Source organism: Tachysurus vachellii, chromosome 7 (assembly GCF_030014155.1).
Source record: "Tachysurus vachellii isolate PV-2020 chromosome 7, HZAU_Pvac_v1, whole genome shotgun sequence".
Classification (NCBI taxonomy): Eukaryota; Metazoa; Chordata; class Actinopteri; order Siluriformes; family Bagridae; genus Tachysurus; species Tachysurus vachellii.
This window is the reverse complement of record NC_083466.1, coordinates 20,965,300-20,990,185: the sequence shown is the minus strand read 5'-3', so window position 1 is coordinate 20,990,185 and position 24,886 is coordinate 20,965,300. Positions and strand designations below refer to the sequence as shown.

At 43.5% G+C, this 24,886-nt stretch overlaps 1 protein-coding gene and 3 non-coding genes across 4 annotated transcripts; all 4 read right to left on the bottom strand.

Moving 5' to 3' along the window:
- Window positions 1-82: 82 nt before the first annotated feature.
- acin1b (apoptotic chromatin condensation inducer 1b) lies at window positions 83-24,745 on the bottom strand. The gene is made up of 17 exons (XM_060874866.1): window positions 24,568-24,745; window positions 22,367-22,432; window positions 21,917-22,028; window positions 20,872-20,948; window positions 18,000-20,063; window positions 17,595-17,674; window positions 8,809-8,947; window positions 5,598-5,643; window positions 5,299-5,429; window positions 4,654-4,800; window positions 4,296-4,461; window positions 3,878-4,023; window positions 3,336-3,443; window positions 2,478-2,585; window positions 2,033-2,372; window positions 1,551-1,648; window positions 83-1,439 (listed from the first exon to the last, which is right to left on the bottom strand). Exons 1-17 carry the CDS (start codon window positions 24,703-24,705, stop codon window positions 1,083-1,085), a joined length of 4,323 nt encoding a protein of 1,440 aa, XP_060730849.1. The 5' UTR covers window positions 24,706-24,745; the 3' UTR covers window positions 83-1,082.
- Window positions 17,851-17,951, bottom strand: LOC132849322 (small nucleolar RNA U6-53/MBII-28). The gene has a single exon (XR_009648865.1). It is a non-coding gene; the product is annotated as a small nucleolar RNA U6-53/MBII-28 (small nucleolar RNA).
- Window positions 21,204-21,294, bottom strand: LOC132849321 (small nucleolar RNA U6-53/MBII-28). The gene has a single exon (XR_009648864.1). It is a non-coding gene; the product is annotated as a small nucleolar RNA U6-53/MBII-28 (small nucleolar RNA).
- Window positions 22,540-22,640, bottom strand: LOC132849320 (small nucleolar RNA U6-53/MBII-28). Its single transcript, XR_009648863.1, has one exon. It is a non-coding gene; the product is annotated as a small nucleolar RNA U6-53/MBII-28 (small nucleolar RNA).
- Window positions 24,746-24,886: the final 141 nt, after the last annotated feature.

Below are 24,886 nucleotides of genomic sequence, written 5' to 3'. Positions count from 1 at the left end.
TTAAATAATGACATGAAAAATAACTTGCTGCCATTTTTAAAAACTAAAACCTCACCCAATATTAAAAGATATTCAACCAAACTTTCCTTTAATCACTTTTTTATTCTTTTTACATCTGGCATACTCAGAAAAAAAATAATCAAAAAGCAAATATGAATTTCTCTTTTTCAAACTAAAAAAAAAAAAAAAAGTTAAAACATCATTAAAACATGTATCATTCCTCTCTTGTCTAGAACTGTTAGTTTTCTCCCTTATCTGGATCTCGGAGTACAACACTAAAGAACAGAGAGGATTACAGACTCCCCAACAGGAGAACACAGGGAAATGCAAGGATGGAGGCAGCAGTGGGACGGGGAGAGACGAGACGTGTTAAACACTTGTTATCCTTCATAACAGCACCTTTCTAGAGTTAACACCAGACAGGTATGTAGTAGTCAGCCGTTCGGTGCAGCAGGATCTGAGAGGGTTGAGGGCTGTGACCCAAAACACATACCACAATTAACCTGAATCTCGGGCCAAAACAGTTTGCTAAGGGGGGGGTTTGGTCAACCAAAGATAAGTCTCAGAACGAGTAAAAAAATTGAAGATGTGGCAAATTGACTGCCACAGCTGACTCCAATCAGAATTTATATAAAAAACAAATTCAAGGGCTTAAAAAAAAAGTGGAATAAATGATGTGTTAAAAATGATCCCGCTGCTCTCTCTGATGTTCTAGCCTTGTCCATGTGTAAGAAAGTGTGATGAGAATGAATCTGCACAAGCCCTTGATACATCTGTTTAAGACCAAAAAAACTTGCAAAATCACAAAATAGGGAAAAAGATTCCTACAACACAAGAATGGATCTAATTAAAAAAGTTATTATTTTTTTTGAAAGTCCTGTAAGAAGGATGTTACAGCAGTGTGACTGAATGTGTGATGCTACCAATGTGTATGTAAAGTGAAAATGATTTTCAAAGCTGGAACTTTTGCTTCATAGTCGGGCCTCAGTCAGCAAGAAAGGGCTTCCATCTTTTCCTCCAAGAACCACACACACACACACGCTTGCATTGGTGCTCTCTCTCACACGTGCACTCACACACACTCAACGTCGTCTGTCCCTGGAGGGGTTGCTGTGGCTTCGTGAGCGTCTGCTGCCACCCACTGGCTTGGAGTCGTTGCCTCGGCCGCGGTTGCTGTCCCTCCTTTTCTCTCCCTCCTTCTCTCTACCCCGATCACGCTCTCGCTCTCTTTCCCTCTCCCTCTCTTTGTCCTTCTCTCCTTCGGGTGGACGGCTTGAGCCTCCTCCACTGCTTGCTGTGTTCCCGCCATCTCTCTCCCGGCCTCGGGCTCTCTCCTTCCTCTCCTCTTCGCGTTTCTTGTCCTCTTCCTCCTGCAGCTCCTTCCTCCTCTTCTCCCGCTCTTTCATTCTCTCTGCACGTTCCAGGTTCTTCTGAGTCGCCTGAGGAAGGACAGGAGAGACAATGAGCCTCAAGGGTATGCAAAATCATGTAAATGTGCAGCTTTGTATATTAAGATTGTGTGTGTGTGTGTGTGTGTGTGTGTGTCTGACCTGTTCTTCAGTAAGCGGCAGCCAATATATGCATGGAGCTGCTTTGGTTTTGCGGAACAGATCATCCAGGAGTTTGGCAGGAGGTTCCTCTGGTTTATCTACAGCAGAAATAGAACATTTCTAATTGTACAACACTGTAGAGGTGGATATTTTATGTTTTTTGAATCCTTGACATTTACAGCTATGTTTTATCAGCACAACTCGAATGGCTCTTGCTGATAATTATGATACATGTTTGTATAACATGCTATAATTATTAATTGCTTGGTGAAGAATCTGTGCTGCAATCCTAATGAGGTCAGAACACTTTTCTTTACATCGATGGGCATCTATTTGCAAAAGTAGAACCTGTTTGACCGCTGGCTTAAACTGTAAACAATTTGATTACATAAGCCAACAGTAACAAAAACACCAACATTTTTTTTTCTGAAAAAATTACTCACAGCTACAGTAAAGTCAAAAAAGGATAATTTTAACCCTACCCTTTTTCTCTGATTTCTTCTCTTTGCTCTTTCCTCGTTCCTTGCGTCGCCTTTCCCGGTCACGTGATCGAGACCTCCTGGCCACTTCCCGTTCGTCCCTGTTGAAGTCTCGCACTTTGTCCCTGTCCCACTCCCTCTCCGAGCGTGTCCTTTCCCTACGCTCCATCTCTCGCTCCCTCTCGGCCCACTGGTCTCTCACATTTGTTGCAGTCCCATCTCTCTCTCGCTCCCGCTCTTTCTCTCGGGTCGGGGCTACGAGTGGAGGAGGGGCGGTAGGGCGGCTCGAAGCTGCAGTGGCTCGTGGATCTTCACCCGTCAGCAGCCCTTTGTGGAAGTCCAGCTGAGGATCAGAGGCACATACGTTGAGAATGGCAAGAAAAAAAATAGGCAAAGAACAGTAAAGCTGTTTATTAGAGTTTTGCCTCTTCAACACTGCTCTATGTACCTCCTTCTGTTCACAGAAGTCCACTCGGAGCACTTTGGGGTTGCTAGAAGGCCATTTCACACCATGAAGTGCTTCACGTGTTGCAACAGCCTCCTCGGTACTGGAGTACTAAACCACAGAGATAAGAACATTACATCAGACAGATTCAAACATAGAAAAAAATACAAAGAGGGGAAAAGTTCAAACCGCAAGTACACACTGTTCTGCAATTGTGGGGATTTTTGAATTGTTTTATAGAAGAAGTAGTGTACACAGGCATGTGCATCAGTCTAGCCAAGTTCCTTGTTCTACTTAGGAAATAGATTTGTTTATTATATATATATATATATATATATATATATATATATATATATATATATATATATATATATATAAACAAATCTATTTCCTAAGTAGTGTACATGTGTGTGTGTGTATATATATATATACACACACACACCCCCCTGTAAGCTTCAGGACGTCATCTACGGACCGATTACAGATTACACATTAGTACGTGATTGGTCGGCTACCTGCACCATTAAGGCATGTCGATTAATAAACTGTTAGTTTTGTAAAACTATATGCTACAACAAGAAGTAAACTTTGACAAAAACTGCAGACGTCTTAAACCGGGATTTACTTTCCTCCTCGATATTTCAGACAACAGCATTTTAATTTCAACTGTAAATCTGTTTTAAATACAAATCTGTTCAGCTTCCTGTACATAAGCAAACTACTTCAGGGTTCAAACACACAACCACCTGAATCAAAGAGAGTAGATTAGAGAAATGAAAGGAGAGAGAGAGAGAGAGAGAGAGAGAGAGAGAGAGAGAGAGAGAGAGAGAGATGTGAAGTGGCTGACAGAAAAAGACTCACAGTTACATAGCAGTGGGATTTGATCTTATCGATCCAGAAGCCGTCCTCCACCACAGTACCGGTCCGATTCAACAGCTCTTTCAGTTGGCCTAAAGTAAACGGGCGAACCTAAAGACAAGAACATGGAGTCAGACATGAACAGGATATATACATTATATTTGATTCCTTTGATTCCCTTAGCAATTCTAGTTCTGGTTACAAATGGAAGAAACATTTTATTGAAGAAAAACTAAGATACATTTGTTCCTGCAGTGACCTTGACCGTGGTTAAAAAAAAAAAAAAAAAAATCTGTAATAAATGATTACAACAATAAATCCATATAAATACTACAAACATGCAGACAGGACAATAGTCATGTAATAAAAATATATATTCTTAAGCATATGCGTTCTAATAAATCTAAGGAAATTATCCCTATTTTCCTGATTTCCCTACACAACACAAAAACAGTGTGCATTTGTGAAACCTGTATGTTTAACTACACAAGCTCCACGTTACTAACACACTACACATATACACACTGTGCATGCACACCACTCACCAGGTTGCAGACGTGGATGATGTTGGATGTTTTGCCACGGGGAGGTGAGAGCTGGCGGCCTGTGCGGACCGGGTCATCGATGGTGATGGACACAGCCACTTTCTGCTGACTGATAGAGCGTCGCACCACTGAGTCGTTAGGGGTCACTTAAACAATACAAAACAAAAAAAAAGAATTAAAAATGAACACAAAAATAAGATTCAACCAAACTATTTCAGAAGCAAAGATCAGCTTCGAACAGATTCTTGAACAGATTGTGGACTCCTCCTCAGAGTACAGACTTAGCACAGAGATCTGACACCAATGGGATAGCAAACCTATTAATATGTCATTAACTTCACATGTAAAACAAAAGTTAAGAAAAAGCCATTAACACACACACACACACACACACACACAAACAACTAAAAATAGTCACCCTTCTTAGTGTCACCCTCCTGTGTTTCCATGGCAACCTCTGATGAGCTCTCTCTCCTCTGTTTCTTGGGGGGTTTCTCTTTCTCTCCTTCTGTCTGTTCCTCATCCTCATCTTCATCCTCCTCCTTTTCTTTCTGTCCATTCTCTTGAGTTTCTGATGGAACCACCTAGGTACAAAACAGAAGATTTTTTTAATGAAAAAAATAAAAAGAAATAAAATTCATTTTATTTCATTTTATAATGAAATAAAAATATCCATCCATACACATCAAATTAAGTGGCACTGTGCTTCTGTGAACCTGTGAGTTTTCCTGACAGCAGACAGGTACTGTGTGAGATCTGACAGACAGACTGTGTACCTGTGTTACAGTACGCCTGATCTGAAGTCCCTGGTCCTCGTCACGCTCAGGCTGCTGGCCCGAGTCCTCATCCCCTGAGAAACGCCCCTCATCAGGATGCAGGTCCACCACAGCTTCTTGCAGCGGCTTCAAGTCTGGGATTAGAGACTGAACACACACACAACTACATATCACACAGTCATAAGAGCTACACCTAATGTTAGTCTGCAGATTTGAGATTATTATCGGGACAGAATTATCACTACACAGATGCTTTAAAAAAACAAAACAAACTTTTTTGTTTGATCTACTTATTTTACAGAATGTTCTCTTTTTACATACCTGTCTGATTTGTTTATATTATATAAAAGACAAAAGTGATGAAGGGTGCGTTGGTTAAAACCTCTATATTCACCAAACTGTAGGACCTTGCTGTGTGATTACAGTGAAGTCATTTTACTTTAGCAGGCTGGCTAATATTATAAGTTTGGCTGAGGTTAGCTAACAGCACCACGAAGCCTTTACTCTCTGAGCTTTTCTGTAATACAGCACCAGATTATTTATAAAGAAACAAAATCCCAAATTCCTGGTCACAACCACATGATTTTAGAATTCTGCTTGATTAATTATAGATGGTTCTGTAGTTATGATGATGTAATCTTGTACCTTCAGTGATTCAGTGGTGATGCTGATTGATGGCTTTTTGGCAGTGACTGCTGTACTGGAGCCCCACCTCCTCTTCCTGCCAGCTCCACCCCCAGACTCCGCATCCACTGCAGCGCCCTCTGGTTTAGCAGCTACAGCGTAAAACAGTGTCAAACTTAAAACCCCAAAAATGGCATCTACATTAGCAAAGATTTTCCCTATAATATAACTACTAATATAATAATTTCAGTTTAAGACCAGATTTGCAGAAAAAAAAATCAAGATTGTTCATCTGTTTTAATAAATAAATAAACACTTACTTGTCAGTGAAATCTTGCGTGCAGCAAACGCTTTTGGAGTGGTGCTCTGAAAAGACAGAGGATGACAAACCAAAAAAAAAAAAAAGAGAGACCCAAATGGGTTCGAGAAGGGATGAGAGAGAGAGGGGGGAAGACAGAGAGGGGGGGGGGGACAGAGAGAGAGAGAGAGAAGGGGGACGCAACAACAGGCAGGAAGAACAGTGGGAAAGAGGAAAGGGTGATAGAGAAGAAAGAAAAAAAAAAAAAAAAGAAGAGACATAAAGCTATCAATAAACCAACATTAGATAAATGAATGATGACAGACGGAGGCTGCTCGATAAACTGCCACACTGTCTGTCAAATAAACACTTAAGTTCCTTACAATATAGGAACTTACAGACTAGGAAATTCATGCTTGACCCATAGATTCTAGTCCAAACCCTGTATAGTGTCAATAAGGCTATAAAACCTCAACATACCCTTGTATCCCAACTTAACTGTCCTTCACACACACAAAATAAAAGCTTTTTAAAAACAAATCAACCCTCAATTTTAACCAAAAAGGCACTATGATATCTGTCTATAAAGTTAAATACATCTTGGGTTTTAAAAAAAAAGGGTGTTTCCTGGTACCATTGACACCTGATTCCTCTCTGGCTTGGCTATGGCCCAACCGCACGGCACTGTGCACTGTATCTAGGCAACAAAGGTCCAATGAGAAGAGGCTGAGGAGTGAGGACGAGAAATGCTCACAAACTGAGCGTGCTGATTGGCCGGCTGATTTGGAACTGCCTTTGGACTTTAACTTTTGGTGGGAGTGATTTTCAATGTGTGGCTTTTTAACACATTTCTGAATCGAGACAAAGTCTTTGATGTGATGGCGTTTTCTTATGACTCAGAAACAGTCTTTGATGGTTTCAGTGGGAGATGATTTAGAGAGGCGAGGTGCATTCGAACAATATTGTAAATAAAGTCTCTGGGGTCCATGTTGTCCACTCAGAACAGCTCTCTCATTTCATTTTAAACAGCATGTGAGAGCAACGTGTGAGACATTACAGTCTAAATGTATTGCTTTAATAAAGCAAAACTAGTCCATAATCCATTCAGCAGACCGTGTACACCACAGTGGCATGCGGCAGAAGGGTATTTTTGAGCTCCAGGCTGATGCTGATTAAAGTCCGTAGTTATTTCCCTTCGTGAGGACATTAATCCACTGAGACTGCATTACATCACAGTCTGATGAGTGGACTTCCTGAAAATACACAAGCCTCGGCTTTAAAACAGGCCACATCCAGACAGCACCTTGATTAATCTTGAGCTCATGATGGTTACCGGTATTCCAGAAAGTTCATTTGTGGTGCGGTTCCTCAAAAGTGCCCTCATAGACCGTTCACACGTAAATCACGGTTGGGTTATCAGTCATTCAGGAAACAACAAACGAGTCCATCCTGGAGCCTTGTACATGTGTTCTAGCAGAGCACAGTCAAGTGCAGCTCTGCAGACAGTTTTATAGGGTGTGAGAGGGTAGATCAGGGCTGATGCTCAGAAGGTGTCGTCATTCATTAGTCCATACATGAAGACATGTTGTGAGCAGAACAAACGCACAGGCAGCCATGACACATAAATCACCGTGTGCCTATAAAGCTGCACAGAAAAGTCCATACGGTGTATGAGTCAACTCTAGATAGACCACGGAGTATGGGACTAGAGGAAGTGTCCTGTCAAAATGGCTGCCACCTCGACCCAATCAAACGATTCTAGCCTTCTCCCAAGCAGTCCTATCAGGGGCCACATCAGTTTGCGCAGTGAGCAGCGTGGCCAATCATCCGCCAGGTTTCCATCAGGTGAAGGCTAAGTGTGCGGTGGTGACTCTGCCTGAGGGGGCTAGCTCATAGCTCGGCACGTGATGGAGGTAGAGGAGAGGTGGAGGTAGTAACGCAGGTACCAGTATGAGCAATGGAAGAAGGGAGGGCACCTTCATAACAAAGCAATCAGTGGGTTTTTAAAAAACACAACAGTTCATTCCACTAGATTAGACAGAGGAGCAACAGAGAGAAAGAGAAAAGCAAGAAAAAGTGGGAGATTGGAGAAATGACGAGATTCAGGAAAAAAAATGTAAGGAAAAAAGCTGAAGAGGAAGGAATGATGGAGAGAGAGCTAGTGAGAAAAAAAAAAAAAGAAAACAGAAAGGAGGTAGAGGAGAGTCTGGCTATCTCTCTCACTACATTGCATCAGACTTTTTTCTTTCTTTCTAACAATTGAAGCACTCTCTCTCTCTCTCTCTCTCTCTCTCTCTCTCTCTCACCCACACACATAGGCTGTACAACAAATGACCCAAATTTGAAATAATATCCACCACCAACACAGTACGACACCTGTTCTAATCCCTTTCCATCTTTTTAGTTTTTTGTCCTGCCTGACAACGTGGTCACTTCTCTTAAGCTCTATTCAGATTTGGTCAGTTTATCACAGGGACACCTAGATTATGTTTTTACATCCGGACAGCAAGACAACTCACGTTTAATTTGAAGAGTTTATACACCTGATGGGGGAGGAGTATCACTAAAATGTGTGCTATGAGACCGAATAGGTCGAGTAGCAACATACAGCATTTTCTTCACTGAAAATCGAGGACCCGTGTATCTGGACATGATTATAATGATCAGGTGTCTTGTAATGTTTTTAAAAGGACAAATTACCGCAGAAAAGTTTAATCCTATCTGAACTAAGCTTTAAATTTCTGTTCAATTAAAACGATCAAAGTAAATAAATAAAGGTATTTACAAAAGTGTTTTCCTCAAGTGCACACACATGAGCTGGCCTACTTTAAGAATACATCAAGATCTTCTGTTGGCACACATCTTTCTTCTTCACACTCGGAGCACCTAACCAGCAAGCTGCAGACTGTATCTAATTTCACACACAGTTAGCCAGCCTCAACCCCTGACAATATAATAACAGCTACAGAAAGAGAGGGAGAGAGTGAGGGAGGAAAGCTTGCTCTGAGAGAGAGAATTTTTACAGCTTTTTTGTAAACAATTTTATTAATTTTGGCTCCAACAATTATAGCCATAACTCTTCAGCTAATAAAGTTTCAATTTATGTTTGCAAAGCACTAAGTCTGTTAAAGTAACAACAATAAACTCCCATAAATGCCAATTTGAATAAATTTAATAACGTAGCCATACACCCTGCCCCTGCTCCTTGGTGTCTTTCCAGAGGATCTCATTACCTCATCAGAACGAGACTCGCTGGTCTCAGGCGCCTCCTGTGAGGCAGGATGAGCCAGTGCACTCTCCGACTCGGGCTGTTCCTGGAGCTCCATAGAGACGGGACCTGTGGGTTCAGCAACCGTGGCCTGCTTTACATCCCTAGAGAGAGAGAAGAGAGAGAGATACAGAGAGGGAGAGACAAATGTGACAATGACTGCACCAAGTGTTATATCATCACAAGGGGAGTGAGGAAAATATGAATAAAGTGGGAGGTAGGAGAAGACAGACCAAAAAAAAAAAAAAAACCTAGAGTGCTTTCACTAGACCAGCACCATCCCCAAAACTCAAGCTAAATAAAGCACAGAAATTTGCCTGAATTCACATATGAACTAAGAATTAAGAGATTTGAAAGGGGAAAAAAGGAGAGAGAGCGAGAGCGAGAGAGATAAAGTGAATGAGGATAGTGATCTGGGTTACTATAACTATAAATAACTCAGCAGCTAAATGACACCCAGGCATGTCAGGGTCAAACACATATACAGAGCCACAAAGACAGGATTCCACACACTCGTTAAACAACTGTAACAGACGGATGTCAGATGTCAGAGCAGACCTGCCTTGTTTCAATGAAAAACCAAACAACGACAAAAAAATAAAATAAAAAACAAAAACAAAACTATCCAACCTTTTAACAAGAGAACACTTCCTACTCAGTCATAATGACTAGACAGATGAGAACAGGAAAGTATCCAACACAGGCAGACAACAGATGTTAAAGAGAAATGGATGCCAGGGACAAAAGAACAAATCAATAATGTGTAGCATACACCATTAGGGCAAGAATATCAAACCTTGTTTAGCCATTATGTCACCGTATCAGCTGAAGATCTGCTGCCCGAGGTAATCGCATTTAACCCCTCTTTAAACAGCCTCTTCCATGACCACTCACACGCTTCGTGCTACACACACACACACAAACAAACCCATCCTGCTGTTCATCTCAATATATAAACAGGTGTGCAAGTGAGTGCTGGCCCCCCGAGACATGACGGAACTGACTGTGATTACTCTCAAGAAGACAGAGGTCCCCTCCTATTACATCTTTCCATCTCCATGTTCAATAAGTGTACCCAAGAGCACATGCTGATGACTGGAGGACAAAAGAAAAGCATCTTGGAAAGTGAATCAGACACAATATGGAAAAAATTAACACATCAATAAGAACCCATTAATCAACGGCGCCGAAATAAAGCCGGATCTACCGTTCCCGTATCACGGGGACTAATTTGTAAAGCGTGACACATATACACAAATAGTGCCAAAGGGACACTTTCCTAGAAAGCAGTGCGGCTGCATTTTTTTTTTGCCTCAGTAAAGAACACATTTGGGATTTTTGCTACCAATGACAGCAACTAATCGTTTCTCCCTGGGGGCTGCACCCCAAACTCCCCCACACCGTCTCCCTAACAACCGAGGGGCTGTTTTAGGGAACTGCCCCTTCACACACACATAACACACACTTGAAGGGAAGAGAAAGAAGAAGAAAAAAAACACACAATCATGAAACAAAGCACATTAAATCCGATATCACACTTAAGGTCGTTGAAGTTGGCGATCCTATAAGTCTATATATATCCTTCCTTACAGGCTATAACAAAAACATCTCTATTGAGTCACGTTCCACCTGAACTGGTTTGTATATAGCTGTGAAAATGAACATCATGCCAAAGGCTTCGTCACTTGGGGAGGAAAATTCCAGAAAGTCTGAAGATTTCCTTCATATCGAAGTTGAGCAGTAACAAAAGCCCTGAAGCCCCGGCGGCAGAGAGAGAGAGAGAGAGAGAGAGAGAGAGAGAGAGAGAGAGAGAGAGAGAGCTGTTAGATTACACAAGCTGAGACGATGATAAAGACAACATTAAGGAGATAATAATCTTTATGATTCACGGCTTCACGCCCCTCACAGATGATCACGTTATCACCCGGACGCTAATGGCTACAGTGGAGCTCCTTCCTTCCCCCTTCCCCCATCATCACCAAGGCCACGCTCTTCATTCCCACCCGCAGGAAACCGCGACAAAAATAAAAAAACCTCCTCCTTTGATTTAAAAACGCGACATTATTCACTCGTTCACTCGGTGTAGCGAAAATCAGCCTGGAGTGTGATTACCGAGGGGAAAAGCGCGCTATACATTATTCCCCCCCGCGCTATAGGACATTTCTCCTTCTCCCCGCTTTCTCTCGGTCTTTCTCTCCCTTACCCTCCTTTATTTCCGTCGGACAGCATGTCGACGGGCTACAAACTCGATGCGCTACGGTCTTGCGTCTGTATCTGCCGCTCACGGCCGCGTGCGCACGAGCCGAAACCGTGGGAGCGCTGAGAGACGGCCGTTTTGTGCAATGCGTCGGTCTACGCGCAGCAACGTTCACTTAGCGGCCATGTTGAACAGAGCTCGGGAGAGTGGGAGGAGCTATAGCGAGAGGGGGCGGGGCTACGCTTCCGCCTCAGCCACGCACGCCGGGTCGGAGGCTGGCCGCTCTGAATGCCTGCTCATAAAACGCTTAGACAAGCTTTCCTTTCATTACCGTGAAAGTATGCGGACGCGTTACATTTACACCCCAGATAAATAAACTCGATAGCGCCAAAGGTGTCTGTGCACAAAAAAAATATATACTACAAAATATATATATAGACCTCAAATCTGTGAAAAGATCATCAACAGAAATGCAGATGATGAAATCAGGCGTTTTGGAGACACGTGAGTCGATTCAGCGATTCGGATCTCACTGTGAACTCACTAACTATAAACTCACTAACTATAAACTCACTAACTATAAACTCACACTAACTATAAACTCTCACTAACTATAAACTCACTAACTATAAACTCACACTAACTATAAACTCACACTAACTATAAACTCACTAACTGGCTGCTGACTTCGAGCAGCTCACTTTTAATCATCTAGTGAAATCAATGCACATGTGTTATTTATCAGATACAGCAGGACTGTCACCTACTGACCACACACACGCAGACAGAGAGACAGACACACACGCACGCAGACAGAGAGACAGACACGCACGCACGCAGACAGAGAGACAGACACGCACGCAGACAGAGAGACACACACACGCAGACAGAGAGACACACACACGCAGACAGAGAGACAGACACACACGCAGACAGAGAGACAGACACACACGCAGACAGAGAGACAGACACACACGCAGACAGAGAGACAGACACACACACGCAGACAGAGAGACAGACACACACACGCAGACAGAGAGACAGACACACACACGCAGACAGAGAGACAGACACACACACGCAGACAGAGAGACAGACACACACGCACGCAGACAGAGAGACAGACACACACGCACGCAGACAGAGAGACAGACACACACGCACGCAGACAGAGAGACAGACACACACGCAGACAGAGAGACAGACACACACGCACGCAGACAGAGAGACAGACACGCACGCACGCAGACAGAGAGACAGACACGCACGCAGACAGAGAGACACACACACGCAGACAGAGAGACACACACACGCAGACAGAGAGACACACACACGCAGACAGAGAGACACACACACGCAGACAGAGAGACACACACACGCAGACAGAGAGACACACACACACGCAGACAGAGAGACACACACACACGCAGACAGAGAGACACACACACACGCAGACAGAGAGACACACACACACGCAGACAGAGAGACACACACACACGCAGACAGAGAGACAGACACACACACGCAGACAGAGACAGACACGCACGCACACAGACAGAGACACACACGCACGCACACAGACAGAGAGACACGCACGCACGCACACAGACAGAGAGACACGCACGCACGCACACAGACAGAGAGACACGCACGCACGCACACAGACAGAGAGACACGCACGCACGCAGACAGAGACACACACGCACGCAGACAGAGACACACACGCACGCAGACAGAGACACACACGCACGCAGACAGAGACACACGCGCACACAGACAGAGACACACACGCACGCAGACAGAGAGACACACGCACACGCAGACACACACACGCACACAGACAGAGAGACACACACGCACACAGACAGAGAGACACACACGCACGCAGACAGAGAGACACACGCACGCAGACAGAGACACACACGCACGCAGACAGAGACACACACACGCAGACAGAGAGACACACACACGCAGACACAGAGACACACACACGCAGACAGAGAGACACACACACACACACGCAGACAGAGAGACACACACACACACACACGCAGACAGAGAGACACACACACACACACACGCAGACAGAGAGACACACACACACGCGCAGACAGAGAGACAGACACACGCAGACAGAGAGACAGACACACACGCACAGACAGAGACAGACACACACACGCACAGACAGAGAGACAGACACACACACGCACAGACAGAGACAGACACACACACGCACAGACAGACACACGCACACAGACAGAGACACACGCACGCACACAGACAGAGACACACACGCACGCACACAGACAGAGACACACACGCACGCACACAGACAGAGACACACACGCACGCACACAGACAGAGACACACACGCACGCACACAGACAGACACACACGCACGCACACAGACAGAGACACACACGCACGCACACAGACAGAGACACACACGCACGCACACAGACAGAGACACACACGCACGCACACAGACAGAGACACACACGCACGCACACAGACAGAGACACACACGCACGCACACAGACAGCCACGCACCGCCGGCACACAGACACACGCACGCAGGCACACAGACAGAGACACACACGCACGCAGGCACACAGACAGAGACACACACGCACGCACGCACACAGACAGAGACACACACGCACGCACACAGACAGCCACACACGCACGCACGCACACAGACAGAGACACACACGCACGCACGCACACAGACAGACACGCACGCACGCACACAGACAGACACACACGCACGCACGCACACAGACAGAGACACACACGCACGCACGCACACAGACAGACACGCACGCACGCACACAGACAGACACACACGCACGCACGCACACAGACAGAGACACGCACGCACGCACGCACACAGACAGAGACACACACACACAGACAGAGACACACACGCACACAGACAGAGACACACACGCACGCACGCACACAGACAGAGACACACACACACAGACAGACACACACGCACACAGACAGAGACACACACGCACGCACGCACACAGACAGAGACACACACGCACGCACAGAGACACACGCATGCAGACAGAGACACACATGCACGCAGACAGAGACACACACGCACGCAGACAGAGACACACACACACAGACACACACACGCACACAGACACACACACGCACGCACACAGAGACACACACGCACGCAGACAGAGACACACACGCACGCAGACAGAGACACACGCACACACACAGAGACACACACACACAGAGACACAGATACACACAAACACACCACTCTCTCCACCACTTATTATACTGTGTAGTTTTGTATTGTCTCATTCTGTCATCTTTATTGTGTGTACATTAGTCTATTTTGTACTGTCACTCTGCCACCACGTGTCAGTTTTGTACACTGTGACTTCTGTAATGTTGCCAGGGAGACAAAGTTATTTATTTCTGCTGTACAGACATACTTTTAATCTTAATTTTTATCTTTCAAACAAAGAGTTTACTCTAAAAGTTAAATTCAATCCAATTACACGCCTAAGTTACACAATAGGTGAAAGATATAAATGCTAAAAAGGAAAGGTACGGTTTATTACACCCCTCCTAAAAAAACTCATTGCAACTGGATATACAATAAGTATCTATTCTCATTCTCAAACACTAAGTTACATAAACTATAATTCACAGCATATCTGATAAAAATAGCTCATGATTCATAGCGCTGGTCAGAGGAGGATGGACTCCCCCCCCCCCCTCCGCTGAGGCTTTGTTCTACCCAGCTCCATCTTACAGAGTTTAATCTTGTACACTAGTATCTTCACTAGCTTTCACAAGAATTTGTCAAAACAAATATAATATCTGTAAAGAAACTCTGAGACTATCTGTAGAATACAGTACGATAAAGAAAAAAAAAAGCATACAATATACACACTGTGCGCAACCTCACAGAAACGATAATTATTTTGATTTTGAAACCTACACACTCTTCTTTCTTTTTAAATGACATTTGAGCTACATAACACGATTAGTCACCACAGATGGATTAGCCAAAACATAAAATCAGCTGCACGCTTCCAACAGTATATTCCAACTGTTTTAAATCATTAGAAAAATTTGCATTAGTGTCCCATATGATAAAAACGCCTAGTAAAAATCTCACCTAAAAAAAGGTTTTGATTGTTTTCTTTCAACCATCAACACCCATTGCTCATCTCTGAAGTGCTGCTATTTTTTCACAGGGTTCACCTCTGCTTTTATCCTTTCACTGAGTGTTCATGTACTGACGCTTTCAGTCGTGTGTGATGCTGGAGAGATTTTGGACCAGAAGAAATAATGAAATTAAATAACTTTTACAACTAACAAAAAAAATGCTCAGTAGAATTCAGACTCTGATCATGTTGATTCAGTAATCCTGTGCATCAAGATATTTCCTAAATATTTATTGCCCTATCTCAATGTCCCCTGCATTGAAAAACGTCTCTTGTGTATTACAGACCAGGCTTTTCAGTTATGGGGAACTATTGTTTTGCAGCGTTTAAAGTTTCCCTGCTCAAAACGAATGGTGCAGCCAGCATCAGGGAACTGCAGCAGATTATTTGACTTATGTGGTGTGCACAATGATTACAAAGAGCATATTTCTTCAGCTTTAGGTGGTGAGAGGAGCACAAAACATATTACTAGCTGATGAAACTCCTGTATCATGACCCAACACAGCGCAAAATGGAAATCTGCTTCAGTGTAACATATTGCTGTTTAGTCAATGACAGGTAGTCTGTAGGATATAACAAAAACCTTAGACAATTTGCGCAGTGGCATTTGGCCTCATTTACCAAACTGGATTAATCATTTGAAAGAGCTTTTACAGAATGTATTACAATACATGCCTTTGCACACCGAGCTGTGAGTTTATTACATATGGATTCTGCTGTTCATCTTCTGCTGTTCAACCTTGCAACGTCACTTGTTGCTTTACCAAGTAAACCTACTAAATACTACAAATACTATGTATTACCATCATGTATTTATGACCATGAGTGTGTTGTGGTGTCTTCCTGCATATATTAAATGCGGTCCTGTTTAAGAGTGACTAAATTCAAATCAATTCGATCTAAAAATATTTTAAAAGATTATCATAATTTTGGAAACTCAGACCAGACAGACAAAACAGCCTATGCACATCTTAATCAGGAGTGAGCCATTATTTTCTCCCCTGTAAGTTACCCAAGTGTGGGCAAAGATTTGTCCAGCGATGTTGCACAAGCAGCAATTTGGGGGCAGTCGTGACCTAATGGTTAGTCTGACTCGTAACCCGAAGGTTGTGGGTTCGAGTCTCGGGCCGGCAATACCACGACTGAGGTGCCCTTGAACAAGGCACCGAACCCCGGTGCATAAATGGCTGACCACTGCTCCGGGTGTGTGTTCACGGTGTGTGTGTGCACTTGGATGGGCTAAATGCAGAGAACGAATTCTGAGTATGGGTCACCATACTTAGCCGTATGTCACGTCACTATTCCAAATGATATTGTGGCTTTACATGTCTCAGTTAAAGAATGCACCGTTTCCCCACATACACTGACAACCAGGCAAACTGGTCATGTAGATTGCTCATCGGTTTCTCATATGTTGCACACATCAAGGCTGTAAAGAAACATAATACCAACAAAACAGTCTGGTGGAATAGAACAGTGCTTTTTTTTTTTATAAAACATGTAGATGGACTGCTCAGATGAACTGATGTATTGAAGAAAATTTGGTGGGTGACTATTTTCCTCTTGTTAATTTGAATTCTCCGGGTACACCGTGCTCTTCATTCAACCACTCACAAGCTGTTTTTATACAGTCGTGCTATTGTTTAAGATCCCACAAATAGAAAAACAAAACAGTACTTTAAACTTTGTTCTGAATGATACACAGTCACACTTTCAGCAGCTTAGACTGTTTCTAAATGACCCGTGCTTGTGTGCTTAGTGAAGAGAGGCTCAGACACACACATGCCAGTCGTCTTCAGTTGATTAGGAGCTGAAAACAGGCCAAATGTCATTTCTTTTCGACTGTATCATGCACAGGATTTAAGCTCCAGGCTATGAAGGCAGAGATGCCTGAGCTAGTGATCAATGTATGTTAAATTAACCTTTCTAACAATTAAAAACAGATGATCTGCTTATTTACGCGAGGCTTGACGTTTCTGAAGTCATCCAGGTCATATGACAAGAAGCCTAATGAATGATAATTTAACCTGGAAACATAAGGATTAGCAAACAAATAACGGTTTTGATGAAGTCGTTTATGTCGCTCTCAGTCAGTCGGTCGGTCGGTCGGTGCAGAGAGGTAATAAAGGAAACCAGTTTGGTCAGGGAGACATAGTGGAGTATTCTCAAAGCTAAGAGTGTTAACACAAGTTGCCCTCAAACTCACAGGATGGAGCAGAACGAGAGTTTGTAATAACTTCTCCGCATTATTACTTCCTGTTGTATTAAGTAAGCATGTAGGTGTTACTGACCTATTTGGGGAACATTCTGGTGTATACGTGAGTGTGTGTTTAGTGACTAGCAGCTAACCTCAAAGGTTCTTCCTTCTCTGCTGCATCAGAGGGCTGCTCGGCTGTATCATCTGGGCTGCTTGCTTTCTTCTTTTTATCCTGTTTAATAGAAACACACAAAAAAATACTAGCAGAGCAAAACCAGGAAACGGCTAATTGCAGTATTCCATAATAATAAATTAACACAGAGCTGTACTCTGGTCCAAAAGGGAAACAAATGCAAATGTATTTACTAAGCTCATGCCAAGTCTGGAAATAATACATCTGATCTGTGTTTCCATCAGAGCACACTGAAAGTGTGAGAAGTAAAGTTGATCTCACTTGCGCCAAGTCAGTCTGGCACGTCGGTATTAGCATGGAAAACTCATCATAGGAAACAGAGTCAGCAGCAACAAATACTACCAAAATACCAACATTCACATACCTTCTGACTGGGTGGGCTGGGTTTGTCCTGTGGGGAGGAGCCTGAGGAACTGGAGGAAGAGGATTCTGAGTCAGAGTCAGAGGATGAAGACTGGCTGGAGGGGGATGAGTGTCGTTCAGGTGATTTTTTTTCCTTCTCTGTCAATCTCTTTCTTTCTCGGACTGTGGATTTCACTGTGGATCTCTCCCTTTCTGCAGATCTCTCTCTTCCTCTCTCTGTGAATCTCTCACTTTCTTCAGATCTCTCGCTTCCTCTCTCTGTGGACCTCTGTCTATCAGTGGATATCTCTCTTTCTCTCTCTGTGGATCTCTCTTCTTCTGCAGACATCTCTTTGCCCCTGTCTGTGGATTTCTCTCCCTCTGCAGATACATTTGTAGATCTCTCTCTTTCACTCTCCACAGATCTCTCCCTTTCTCGCTCTCTGGATTTCTCCCCTTCTCTTTCTGCAGATCTCCCCCTTTCCCTTTCTATGGATCTCTCATGGTCTATCTCTGTGGATGTTGCTCTTTTGGTCTCCTCGGAGCTCTCTCTTTCTCGCTCTGCTTCCAGCTTTTCCAGGGGTGGCGATGGACAAAGTGAAGGAGGAGCCTTGTTACTGTCTTCTGTTTCTTCATCTGCCTCTGCAGGTCCCTGCTGATCTGTTTCCACCTCCTTCATTTCCTCCTCATGCTTCTTTGCAGGTGAGGACTGAGGAGAAGCAGTGGGAGCTTCTGTCTCCATTTCAACATCTGCATGCTGTGGTCCTGACACAAGGACAGACACCTGCTCCGGTTTGGAGGGAGACAGGAGGCATTCGGGTGGTGGAACTTCAGAAAACATGCGTGCTCGTTTTGTAGGAGCAGGTGGGGAAGGAGAAGGTGATCTATGATGAAAGTCAGAGGATACGCGAGACGGTGATTCCTCTCGCTCACGTTTCCCTGATGATACATTAAAGCTCTCCTCGGTCTCCTTCTCTTTCTGCTCACTACAGCCCTCCAGGTTGTCTTCCTTCTCGTCTTCATCCGGCTGAGAACTTTCTTCTTGTTCTCCCTCTGCTTCTTTCATCTCCACTGACCCCAGAGGGCTGCTTTCTGTGATCGAGGGTATAGTGGGTAGAGCCACAGGCTCCTCAGGCAACTGCACTTGGGGTGAATCTTGATGATCAGGAACTACCTCAGAATCACAGCTGGTGTGAACATCAGTCACTCCTCTAGAAAACACAAGCACCCCAGGTCCAGCCTCAGCTTGTTCTTCTGCTGCTGCAGTGGAGTCTCCCTCTTCCTCTTCCTCCTTCTTCTGCCCACCATCAAAAGCCCCCTCAGATTCCATCTTGCGCACCAGCAGACTGAGTGGCCCAGGCCTGTGCTGGGATCGAGGCTCAGGACTGCTGGATCTGGAGCTGGAGCTTGATTCTTGTCGCTGCAAGGAAACTGGGGAGGACACAGCAGCCCCTTCTGGGGCTTCAGGTTCATCCTGCTCCGGGGGACTTTGTTTGGGGGTGTCTGGCAAGGGGAAAGAGAGCTCTGGGGGTGGAGATGGAGGAGGAGTGGGTTGTCTGAGTTGCAGTGGAGAATGATGCGGTGGAATGTGTTGAGGAGGCTGAAGCTTACGCCGCGAACGCTGTGCTGGTGGTGTGTGGATGTTCTTTCTTCCACGAGATATAGGACCCCAGTTGTCGTCCTCATCGCTGTCATCGTCGTCGTCGTCATCGTCTTCATCACTGTCCTCTTGAGTGCGAGCAGACTGGCTGAGCTGTGGCATTGGATGGGCAGGGCCTGCTTCTACAGGGGCAGTTCCTTCTCTTTGCTGTGGGCGAGGGACAATTAGGGGTACGCCCTGGCGCTCTGGCTGACCAACAACACGTACTGAAAGAGAGGCAACTGCACGGGGAGGGGAGGGAGTGGCAACCTCCTCCTGGGAAAAAGAGGGCCGCCAGATCTTGGCTGTGGGGACATCAGCGGAATCATGTGATACTGATGCAGTGCCTGCATCCAGCCTGTGGCTTCCCAGAGCAACTGGATCCTGTGGACCTATCTGATCACCTCCTCCATCCTCAGGCACAAAAGACCGAGATGCTACGTGATGCTGAAGGAGGGAGAGAAACAAGGAACAAAAATTTATACAAGATTTATAGGCAACCAATGTAGAGACTGACCCCAGAGTGAAGAGATTTTATGAAGTGTGGTAATTTGGTAAGAAGATAAAAGTTAATTTTGAACTTCCATATTAGAGAATTTGTATTTTAAATATAAATGTTTAAGTCGAGATGATATACTCTGGCTATCTCTATAGCTGAATATATATCTATAGGTGAGACAGCTAGCTGCACTCATTGCAAAGATAATAGTGAAATGTGGCTGAAAAAGAGACGTGTTATTTTCAGATACTTTCAATCACACCTCTAATGTTCATATAATTCATTGCAATATCAATATCAAAGACTGATAATTATAAATGATTAATAAAAGCAATATAGTACGCAGCTAGAAGATATTCTAGTTAAAAGGTTTTGCAGATGTTTATTGTGAACTGTATACAAACGGTATAATTGTCAGACAACTACATCTGACGGAAAGCAAGAAATGTTAATCTTTTGTTTAACAGCACATAAGGTTTGCTCCAAATGGTCATTTTTTTCTGTCTGCCTTGAGTACAGCCATTTTTTTTTTTTGTGGTCAACAACCTAAATAACCTTTATGTTCTGTAGTATAAAAAAAAAGGATGAAGTTCGGCTACCTGAGACGCTGTTAAAGTGAAGATAAACAAACTATGTTGGCATCTCGCAAACAGAAAAATGCACACATACACACAAAAAGGACAGTGGTTCTAAAGTTTGTGTGTATGTGTGGTGTTTCACTGCAGGTGTGTTTGTTTATAAAACGTGTGTTCAAACCTTGTCTGGCAAGCAGGAGGTGCTGTCGTTGACAGCTGTGTGATCATCCTCCTCAGGGCCTGCGGGGCTGTCTGTATCTAAAACCATAAACCACATAAAACAGGTGTCAGAGGTCACATAAATGAACCAAACACACAAACTAAACGAGTCCCCTTTTTGTATGTACTGAACTTCAAAACATTTGTAAAACAGACCAGACTTAAGATACAGAACAAACAAAAAAAGCTACTTGCTTGAAAGATATGCTATGGAGTAACTGTCACTAATTTACAAGATGACGTGGATCTCAATCAATGCAAGACTCATAGAAAGAAGCTGACAGACATCCCAGGTTTCCTCAGAGCACACCGAGTGTGAGCTGAACTCATTTACACCCAGTCAGACTGGTGCATCGGTATTAGCATGGCAAACTCATCACAGGAAACATATGAGGGGCGAAAGCAACCAACAGCTGTCCATGTACCAGTCACAAGGCTTTATTTTGCTAAGATAAAGGACTGTATGGGTAAAAGATATAACTAAAATAAACCATTTTACTGAATTTAATTAAAAAATACAACCGGCATTGTAGACATTCAGAATGTGATGCTAAAACACATACACAAGACTGAAAAATACAGCCAATGTTTTCTGGTGGCATAAATAAACCTGATTGATTAAGGAACAAACTGCTACACATTCTGAATTTCTCCTGTTCCTATTAAAATGTATTTTAAGCATCATTCTTAAAAAAAAGTAAAACCGGTATAAAAAACACCACAGTGTCCAAAAAGCTGTGGAAAAATTCTTTTTTTTTTTTTTGGTTATTGTCTACGACTGTTTGTGGTATTAGCCAAAACGCTGGATTCTAGCCAAATCTAGTGTAATAAAGAAAAACATGTTGCACCTGATAAAACACTGTCTGTATAAGCAGACTGCCATGTAGGTCAAGCACAAGTGAACTCCAGACACAGACTCACAGATTTATTTCCTGGTATTAAAGAGTGTGATTCGACTGGGTTTTGTTATCAGGATCTTTTTAACCGTTTGTTTACATGTGTCTTACCATCTGCCTCGGCTGCCTCACGTGCCTCTCTCTCCATTCTCTGACGCAGGAGTTCTTGCTGTTTGGCCAGGTACTGTTTAATAAAACTGTTCTGGCTCATCTCCTCCCCTATCTGAAGAATATACGTACAAAAAAAAAAGTGCATGTGTCAGGTGAATACAATGCATCAATGCATCATGTGTCAGGTAAATACAATGCAACAAGTTTTTAAACAAATATACTTTAGCAATATAGTCTTCAACTCCAACAGCTACTTTTAAACAAACGTGCAGCCACTTAGTCGCTACGTCTCTGTAGTTACTTCTATAGTCAATTAAATAAGCTAAGCTGTTGTATTCATATGATTTGTGGTTTCATATGTATCCATATCTTACATTTGATTCCAATACACCTAAGTAGGAAAAAACACACACTTAGAACCAGACCATTTCAGGAGGAATTTATTCTGACCTGCGAGTTGGGCTGCAAGCCGGGATGAGAGGTGGAGGTTCGCTGCAGGCTCTCCAACATGAGTGCCTGTGATACAAACAGCCATCATACAGAATGAGGTTAAAAAAAACACCACAGGTTACACATTTAGGAACATTTACACCGATTGTAAGTATAATTGGTTGTTGATCTGTTTCCATCAGAGCACACTGTGAGTGTGAGAAGTTGAGTCAAACTCATTTACACCCAGTCTGTTTGGTGCATCGGTATTAGCATGGCAAACTCATCATAGGAAACAAACAAAAAGGAGCAGACTTTGGCACGGAAAAGCATCACTTACAACACAAAGCTGTTAGCAAAAATTATTCACATAGAAGTAAAAAAAAAAAATTGGTCTATATAGGACCCCAAATTCTCCTTCATGTTTGTTCGTCTAGAACAGTGGTTTAAAGTGCGGTCAAGTGTGTTTAGAATTAAAAAAAAAGTGTCTAAATAAATTTATTTAAAGATTTATTACAATGCACCAGTATTTACTACAGTTACTAGTTCGCTTTTGACAATTATAAGACTGGGTGCTTGAATAGAAATGGCTTAATCTCAATAACTCAAAAGAGTAACAACTAAATATCAGCCTGTGACTAATAATTAAATGTGTTATGACGACCAGAAAATTGTGTATCGTGTACATTTAACGCATTACTCTAATATCTGAACAGTCAAAGTAGATTTCCAGCATTTAGCAGACACCTTTATATCCAGAGCGACTTACATTATTTCACGTTTATACAACTGAAAAGTTGAGGGTTAAAAGGGCCTTGTTCAGGAGCCCAACAGGGGCAGCTTGGTGGAGCTGGGATTCGAACTCACAACCTTCTGATCTGTCGCCCAACACCTTAAACACTAGTCTACTATTATTATTTTTTTGCTTCTAAAATTAATCTGTAATAAAACATTCTCAAGCATTTTTATGGTCAGACAACCGTTGTTGTTTTTTTTACCTTCACCATGGCAAGAAAACCTAAAATAAAGCAGTTTCCCTTTGAGAAAAGTTTCTAGGTGTAAAACTACTTTAGGCAGCATTTATTCACCAGAAACACTTTAAATCGGATTAAAAAAAATAACAATACAAGTAAACAAACGTTATTGTGGTCAAATCCTGTATCGTAAACAAGTTATTAGTGTAAAAGCGTGTTATTTACATACCGATTAGACAAATCCAACGCGAAACCTTGTACTGAAGACCGCATGTCCAAAACTGTACCGGAGTATTTACCGTAATACACCGTTACCGTAATACACCGAGTTCTAACACTTTAGTGCTGTTTCGGCTTCTACTTATACCGCATGTGTGTGTGTGTGTGTTCACCAGCCCTCGTGTTTATTCATGCAGTTTTCACCTGCTCGTAACAGGATTGGTGTGAAGTGGACAATTCACGGGTTGTTGACACAAAATCCGCTGTCGAAACCCAGGACAAAAGAATTGCCCTTTTTACCCGAAGCCTTCAGTGTAAACTCGATTTTTATCACTGAAAGTGAATAAAACGAGTCGTGTTCCGTTGATTCGGTTTATTTAAACAATGTGATCTCAACACAAGGTCTTTTATTCGAACAAAAAAATAAAATAAAAGGATTAGTTACTAAAAAGGCGGCGCAGATGTCTAACAATTTACCTGTAAAATAAACGACGAATTAAGTCTCATAATCCTGCACGGATTAGTGAGGATTTAATCTGAGACGCGACTCCGTGTGCGCCTCGGAATACGTTCGCTTTGCGGACCATTTTGTTTGGAAACCACAAAGTTAAATTGATTACTTTTATGCCCGGTCGATCAGTGTGTTTACCAGAAGCAAACGTCAGCCTCTCGTCCATCAGAACAGTGCTGTGCGCGTTCCCGATCGGCGCGCCTCCCCCCACTACAGAGAGCGAGCGAGGGCGCGGGCACGAACTCAACTCACAAACCATAGGATCACACGACCCGCCGACCGCCTTTTCCCTCCCTAAAAACACAAAGGCTTTGCAAAAAATCAACAATTATAAAGTGCTAAAGACGAACAAGCGTGTACTAAGTAGCGCGACGACGCCGTTGACGGTTTAAACAGTGCACGAGCACTAAATGCGCATTCCCGCTTCCGAAGCAGCGATACTTGGCCTGCCACTCAGCTCTCGAGTGAACTTGATAGTAAGCAGACATTTTTTAGCCAAACCCTTCGTCCAAACTCACCCCTTTTAGTCGCTTGATGAGCGCATTTTTCTGCCCACTTTTGGCCAGCCCTCGTTGCTCCAAGGCAGCTTTTAAATCCGCCACACGAAGCGAATGAAGCGGTTTCCCATCTAGCGTAACATCTTCGAGTTCCGCCATTTTGCTTCCCCCTTTGGCTCGGTCGCTCAAACTTCGGGCTGTCGCCGCGACGCTGGCAACGTGCTGACGTCACAGCACGGACATTTCCGAAAAAAGCCGAAAATCGCGCAAACAACAGCGCGGGCCAATCGTCTGTGTGCGCCGTTCATTCACAAAGGATAGCAGCGGTTTGTGCTCTTCA